Source organism: Anneissia japonica, unplaced genomic scaffold, assembly GCF_011630105.1.
Source record: "Anneissia japonica isolate Jap-2015-1 unplaced genomic scaffold, ASM1163010v1 scaffold1889_len2455224_cov183, whole genome shotgun sequence".
Taxonomy (NCBI): domain Eukaryota; kingdom Metazoa; phylum Echinodermata; class Crinoidea; order Comatulida; family Comatulidae; genus Anneissia; species Anneissia japonica.
Window position 1 is genome coordinate 1,336,911 of NW_022752980.1, and position 8,162 is coordinate 1,345,072.

The following is an 8,162-nucleotide window of genomic DNA, read 5'->3' on the forward strand; positions in this document are numbered from 1 at the left end:
AGAGGTGTATAAGAGACAGATCTGTATCTTTATTCAAAATGTATAACCATCAAAAGCATAGACGGGTGAGAGATTGCTCTTGTGTGTATGGGCAGCCATTAGGGCCAATGTATTCTACTGCATTTATTATACTGCCCTCATCAGAGCTTTCAAGATTAAAAGACCTTGTATTTTTTACATCTTCCAACTATTTAAATGCTGCAAAATAGCAAAAAATTAAATCAATAAATTAGCATAAATCAGTCTTTAGCTTAGTGTGTTGTGATACTTTTATATGGATAGAAAGTATGTGTGTGAATGCAATGAATTTTGGTAGAAATATCTCAGTGGATATCCATGTAACAATTTGTTACATTTTGTTACACTTTTGTTGTACTTGTGAATTTGGTATAAGTTTGTTTCCGGGAAGTGCGTATTACTTTACAAACTTATAATATATAATTATAGCATTTTGTATAATACAGTATGTCAGTTACCCTTCATTTATTGCCATTTATACATACATACAAAATATATTTAATAACTAATTTAAAGTCATTCTAAACAAGGTTGTTTTCATTTTTTTTTTTCAGATATTGATAATTGGGAAAAAGTTTATTGAAGGATGTTCTTACAAACCAATATCTAAAAATGCAAGGGAATTTACAAAATAATGTTGCATTCTACAGTGGCAAATATATGCCTGTTAACCAACCAATGGCATCAATGATTAATGGTTACAGTGTTGTGCCACAGATACCAGATTACAGAAACTCTATAAACAGTAGTTCATTCAGTTGGAACAACAACCCAGGTCTTGGTGTTAGAGGCATTGTTCATAATGGATTGCAATCATATGTTATGCCGCCATCACATAATGGAGCAACTGTTACCAATCAGTCGTTCCACGAAAGAATGTTATCCAGAATTCAATATATGCAGAGTGGTGTAAAATACCAAGCAAACAACTATGTTGATGACACTCATCAGGTTTACCCTCATAGCAGTATTAATGTCACAAGACCTGCCATGAATTCTCAGCAACATGCCATGTTGAGGTATTCTTACATGCCAAGAATTATTAACACGCAAAGTTTAAATCCGGTTGAACTTGGAAAAGCAGAATTTGAGAAAGCTATGCTGATGAAAGGACCGAAGGGACACTGTTTTTCTAAGGAACAAGTTGAAATAAGTACTATGAAGTATTCATCATCTCTGTACCACAATTTAAATTCTGAAAGCCAAAAATATACAGGATCACTGGAGGTAAATTCAGATCCTATTCCAGAAACAAAGTCTAATGCCAGATCTCAGAGTGTTGTGCCAATAATAGTTGATGTCAGAAGTCTTGCTCCTGACCCTGAAACTAAAGTTTCATTATGCAGTAATTCTGAAGATTTTGTTAAACCTATGCCGGTGTCATCAAAACAAGTTGTTATGGAATTACCGAAGGGAAATAGTCAAAAACAACCAGATATAAGCAATGTTATGCCAAAAGTAGAGTCAGTGTGGAGTATTAGTCCTGACAACACATCAGTTTCACTCTGTCAGGTCAACAGTGCCTATAATGGCAATGAACTCATATCCAGTTTTCCTGTCAGACACCAAAAAAACACTGTTCAACATACAGAGAGCCATCCTAATTCAGGTATAACCATATCTACTAACCTGAATCCTATAGTAAGCTCTACAACATCAGATAAATCTGATGTACTTGGAAACATTGAAATCAAGCAAAATGATGAAAAAAAAATTGATTTATTGCATGCAAACAATCTTCATGTGAAGAGTGAACAATTGCATTGGCCTACACATGAATACTCGGCAAAATACCCTTATAAACAACAGACTTTTAATGAGATACTACAATTTCTTAAATATGGTGAGCTGGTACAAAACAACCAGACACCTTGTAATGCACCTTATATTGAGTTGGTACCTAAGTCTGCAGATGAACACAGTAACATGCACCCAAACATCCATTCTTCTTGTAATATAGTTCGAAGTGAATCAGTACAGAAGTCTGCAGAGGAACATGGTGTTAAAGTCCCAATCAGCCAGACATCCTGTACTATACCTTGTGGTAACCCAGAACAAGTCAGTCAGACGTCCTGTACTATACCTTGTGGTAACCAACAGAAGCCTCTAATTGTACACCATACATACCCAGCCATCCAGAAGTCATGTAATGAGAGTAATAGTGATGAGATGGCACAAAAATCTGCAGATAAACCCCATTTAAAATATATGCTCAGCCAGCCATCTCAAATTGAACCTGTACCGAAGCCTGCAGATGGGCATAATGCTATATATCCAACCATCCAGACTTCATACAATGCAGGTTGTAGTGCATCAAAACAGGAGTCTGAGAATGAACATCATGCAAAATACTCAAACATTCATATATCTTCTAACATACGTTGTAGTGAACTGGTACAAAAGTTGACAGTATACCCAAACACCCAGATTTCATGTAATTTAAGTCGTACTGAGCAGGGACAGAGACTTTCAGGTAAACATAATGCTCAGAAGTCTACAGATGAGCATTTTGCAGAACAGCCAATCAAGCAGATGTATGCAGATGAACACTGTGAAAAATACTCAAACAGTCAGAAGTTATGTAATGTAACTCTTAGTGAGCCGGTAGTAAAGACTGCAGATAAACACTGTACTAAATACCCAAACAGCCAGAGTGTATGCAGTGTACCCCATCGTGAGCTGGTACAAGTGTCTGTAGATGAATGCTATTCAATATATGCATACAACAAGACACCTAATAATCAACCAGTACAGAAGTCTGCAGATGATCATTCAATATACCCCAAGAAGACATCCTGTAATGAACCCATACAGAAATCTGCAGATGATCATTCAGTATACCTCAACAAGACATCATGTAATGAACCCGTACAGAAATCTGCAGATGATCATTCAATATACCCCAACAACAAGACATTGTGTAATGACCCTGTACAGAAATCTGCAGATGATCATTCAGTATACCCCAACAAGACATCGTGTAATGAACCCGTACAGAAATCTGCAGATGATCATTCAATATACCCCAACAACAAGGCATCCTGTAATGAACCTGTACAGAAATCTGCAGATGATCATTCAATATACCCCAACAACAAGACATCCATTAATGAACCCGTACAGAAATCTGCAGATGATCGTTCAATATACCCCAACAAGAAGTCATCCTGTAATAAACCAGTACAGAAGTCTGCAGATGAACTTTATAAAAAATACCCACAGCTATTAGAAGAACCTAATGCAAACACCATTTTTAGGTGGGATAAGATGCAAAAACCACCAGCTACACAGCTTGCAAATAACTTAACAAATGATTTGAAAAGGCCTGTGCAAAATTTGTCAGATGCATCACATGCAAGTAATCTTGACACCAGCATTAACAGCTGTGGTCCAATGAAGAATCTTCTTAATATGTCACCAGAAAAGGATGGACATAATGATGATGCTAAGTGCAACAAACCAAAGAATTATTCAAATCTGTGTACAAATGGTCGACTAATGAGTTCACTGGATATCCTATATAAAAAACAATCAATGAATTCATCAGTTTTTAGAGATGGAGATGGTAAACCAAGTCAGTGTTCATCAGATCTAATTCATGCAGATAATTCAAATACAGAGTTATCCAGTGAGGATTGTAGCTTAATGAAGAATCCATCAGACTTACCACAGGTGACTGATTTACATACACAAAAGGGCAAGAGCATGGTAATGAATGATTCAGCCGTTGCCTCTCTTGCATTATGCAAAGAGAAGCTAGATAGCCATCTGTCAAATTCATCTACTCAGTCAACCAACCATAAGTATTCTGTGACAAATGGTAAAATAACAAAAGTAGCAGACACTTTCAATTCACAAAATAAAATTATAGAATGTTCTGCTAAAGGAAATGCTGATACAGTTAACAGTCGAGAATCTGTCTTGTCAACCACAGCTCTTTCAGGCCATGGCAAAACAATTACTGACATTAAGAAAGAACCACAGTCAGATGATGGTACAAGTACAAAGTTATCCAATGAGGATTGTAGCTTAATGAAGAATCCGTCAGACTTACCACAGGTGACTGATTTACATACAAAAAAGGGCAAGAGCATGGTAATGAATGATTCAGCAGTTGCCTCTCTTGCATTATGCAAAGAGAAGCTAGACAGCCATCTGTCAACTCCATCTACTCAGTCAACCAACCATAAGTATTCTGTGACAAATGGTAAAATAACAAAAGTAGCAGACACTTTCAGTTCACAAAATAAAATTATTGAATGTTCTGCTGAAGGAAATGCTGATACAGTTAACAGTCGAGAATCTGTCTTGTCAACCACACCTCTTTCAGGCCATGGCAAAACAATTACTGACATTAAGAAAGAACCACAGTCAGATGATGAATATATAGCACCACAATTAACAGCAGTTCCCCAAAGTACTAATGCTCAAAGTGGCTGCAATTTTAATCAGATGTTCAAGGAAAATAAGTTGAAGATTAAGATTTTGAGTGATGAAGATAAACAATTACCAGCTGATTATTCAATTATAAACATAATGACTTGCAGAAATAAGACTTCATCAAGACCAATTCTTTCATACAGTGAAGGCGAGTCTGTCACACAACTGATGCATAATATGTTAGCAACAAATATGTCTGCTGATGTTCGAGATCTCTTCCGGCACAATCCAAGACAGTCCAAAGGAAAAGAACTATTTGCTCCTAATTTGAAAGTAATTGCAGAAAAACTGCCTTCCGATTTTGACTATCAAGTTAGTTTTCCAACAGAGAATCTAAAAAATAATGGAGAGCATTCATCCAGAAAAGATCTCTCTGCTTCTAATTTAAAAGTGATTATTGAAAAGCTACCTGAATGTCGGGTAGAATTGTTAAACATCAGACATGGAAATGTGAGAAAACGTAAACGAGATGAGCAAGAAATTAATTTCCATCTCAAAGAAGAAATATCAAAAATGAAAATGTGTAAGAAAAATTTAGACAGTATTAATACAACATTACCAGGTGAGTTGGTGCCAGGTGAGCATAAAAGGTGCAATACTGATATGAAAGTTCCAGAAATGAAATATAAAACTAAAAAGAGGTATCATTCCTCTGATGCCTATTTCAGAAATACAGGGCAACAACAGGACACCTTAACAAAGGACGTGAACAGCAAACTTTATAAGAAATCGTGCTTGAAAAACGTCCATAAGAGTATAAAATGTGAATATAAAACCAAAAAATTACGTCTATCACCTGGAGCAAGTTTTATTAGAAGTAGGGAACACCAACAGAAAACCATTAAAAGGGACATCAACAGCAAACTTCAAAAGAAATCTCACTTGAAAGAAATCCATGAGAATCAGCTAATGAAATCTGAAGGTGTACCTGGCTGTCAGCTAAATCAGAAGAATGTTCCAATGCATGCGCAATACTTACCTACACACTTAGCAGATGCTGCTTTAACATCCTCTGAAAAGTCCGTTTCTCCGAAAACACCTCAACAAATGTGCATTACATCCACCAGAATGCCTAAACCATACACCACCAAAAATACTAATAGAGAACATACTGTAGAGGTTACAAATTACGACCCTAAAGAATCAAAATATATACATCATTTTAAAAATCTAATTAAAAAGTATAATTCTGAGAAAAAGCAGGACCAAGAATCTACAAGTTGTGTGCGCCAAAAGGCAGAGATGTCGGAGGGTGTTAAAGGAGCCTTGGAAAATTCAAAGATGAAAACTATCACTAAAACAACAGATGCCTTGCAACCGCCATGTGTTCAAGATCACATACCAGGCAAAAGAAAGTATGAAATGGAAACCCCTGCCCAGGGGCTGGTGAAACACTCATTCAACGGTGTTCAAATACCTTGCATCACCAGGTACGACAAGGCATTTCTACCTCTTAATCTCATCCACAGGTGGTTTTTTGTTAGGGAACCGCTCATCAAGTTTAGACGTGTACTTCAAGAATTGCACATACATAAACGGGAAATGTCAGTGGATGAACAGAAAATGTTGGAGCCAATCCTTAAGAAGTACAGTATAAAAAGTTCCAAATTAATTATGTTTTCTGAATTGGTGCATAATTTCGACAAACTGTGTTACAAGTTGAATTATTGATTGTGTTGTATGAATACATTTTGTAGGTCTGGGTACATTGAAATAATTTACACTTAGTCCTAAAAATGTTTGAAACTGTAGATTATGTTTAGTGGCATTTATTAAACTATTGGAAGCAATATTTTTTATAAATGTGATCATTCTTTCTTGTGCCATATTTTTCTATTTTTTTTTGTGTACTGTGCTATATAATGTTACCACTTGATTACTTTTTATGTCTTGTTTATAAAATTGAAATACAGTATTAAACTTAAGCCAAAACCTTTTTCTTAATTTTGGATGTTTTAATAGATCATGTTAGTTACATTTACTAAAGCGCTAAAAGCAATATTATTTATGAGTGGGATCAGTCTTTCTTGTGTCATTTTTTAGATTATTTTTTAAGCTTATACTGTAGTACTGTACAGTAAACTTCTATGACTTTTAATGTTAAATAATTATATTTTAATCTATTTTAAAGATTAACATATCACACTCCTGCCAGAACTTTATTTTATACTTACATAACATTTTATTTTTTTTGCATGTGCAGTACATTTAACTTATATTTTGTATTGGCGTGTTTACCTATTAGTGTTTTTATATGATGCATTTTTTATTTCAATAAAGAGTTAGTGTTAAGAAATGTATCTATTGTATTTGTATTAAACTTTTGTTGGATTTTTCTTTATTATTTATTATCTTATTTTGGATGGGAAGGTGCAAAGTTAAAACCTTCTCATACAGTGCAGTATTGTATATCATTTTAATCCTAAGATTTGATGAAAATTCACAAAGATAATGAAGAAATTAAAAAACAAAAACAAAAAAAAACAAAAAAAAAACAACAACAATGCTGTACAGTACCGTACTGTACTCTATTTTTTGAAATTCAGTTTTTTTCAATTCTTTTGTTTTCACTGGTGTGCAGTCTAATTATGATTTCAATATTGGCATTGACTATGCATCCAATCTGGGCAGGTATGTGTAGATATAATTATCTGTATCTACCTACTGTGAAAATATTAGAATGAAAAGTGGTTCCAGTTCTCATTTTTATGGACAAATGAACAATTTCAATTAAATAACCATGTGGATAAAAATATTGATTGATTTTAACACAAAATTATCTATTTTACTTATATTCTTTGCTACAATTGTCAAACGCTCTTTTAATTGCAGAACCACTTTTTAGTGCTTGTTGTTTACAAATGAGCTCAGAGAGATCGTGAAAGTAAACAAGTTTGTAATTAATCATGTCCTAATATCGACACCCTAATCTGGACCGTCAGCAAAATTTAATTATTTCTTCATTGGGCCATACCAGCTCCCTGTAACTCTAATTTAGATTCTGTGCAGCCGTTTTTAAGATATTTTGAACACGCACACAAACACGAAAATACGAAGAAGGTGACACACAAACTTACACGACTGAAAACATGATATATCTCCTGGCGGAAATAATAACAATATTTAGTAATGCAATGATTATTGCCTAATATTAGAATATAACATTTCACATTGAATTGCCTTTTTCATTAATCTTGAATCAGAAATGTACATTTTGTTTGTTTTATTATGGAATAAGAATTAGAAATGTACATTTTGTTTGTTTTGTTTTATTATGGAATAAATTTTACTTACTTACAAAGGCCCTGCCATGGTACATTAATGTGTTGATCGAGATTTTCATAATTAAGGCCTGCCGGCAACTTACTATGGTACCAATTCATTTGTTTTATTTTGTTAATTGTGTTATGTTTATTTTCAAGATTAATAATATTAATACGAGCATTAGGACATTTGTTAAATGTGCATTGCATTAGGTAAATTATATTTTCCTACCAATTACTATTTACCAAGGTATTAATGGTATGTATGTTTGTAATATCTTCTTTTTTACATTTAAATTTCTTATAGGCCTTATTAATAAGGCCAATGTGTGTACTTGCGCCTCTCCTTTTGTTTAAATTTAAAGATAATAAAGTTGGGAAGAGTTGATCGTGATGTTCACAACTTTAAGCAAAATTTAAAATGGAGAATGTCATAATTTT

The 8,162-nt window shown here is 34.1% G+C and overlaps 1 protein-coding gene across 4 annotated transcripts in view; it reads left to right on the forward strand.

Moving 5' to 3' along the window:
- The window catches only part of LOC117122532, a 33,907-nt gene extending 27,149 nt beyond the window's left edge, over positions 1-6,758 (forward strand). For 3 of the 4 annotated variants that reach the window (XM_033268125.1, XM_033268124.1, XM_033268123.1), the window contains one exon: positions 573-6,758. In XM_033268125.1, the coding sequence (XP_033124016.1) occupies positions 631-6,129 (5,499 nt within the window). In that variant the 5' untranslated portion in view covers positions 573-630 and the 3' untranslated portion in view covers positions 6,130-6,758. The remainder of the gene's footprint in view (positions 1-572) is intronic. The other variant, XM_033268126.1, reaches the window with a different exon arrangement.
- The last annotated feature ends 1,404 nt before the right edge of the window (positions 6,759-8,162 follow it).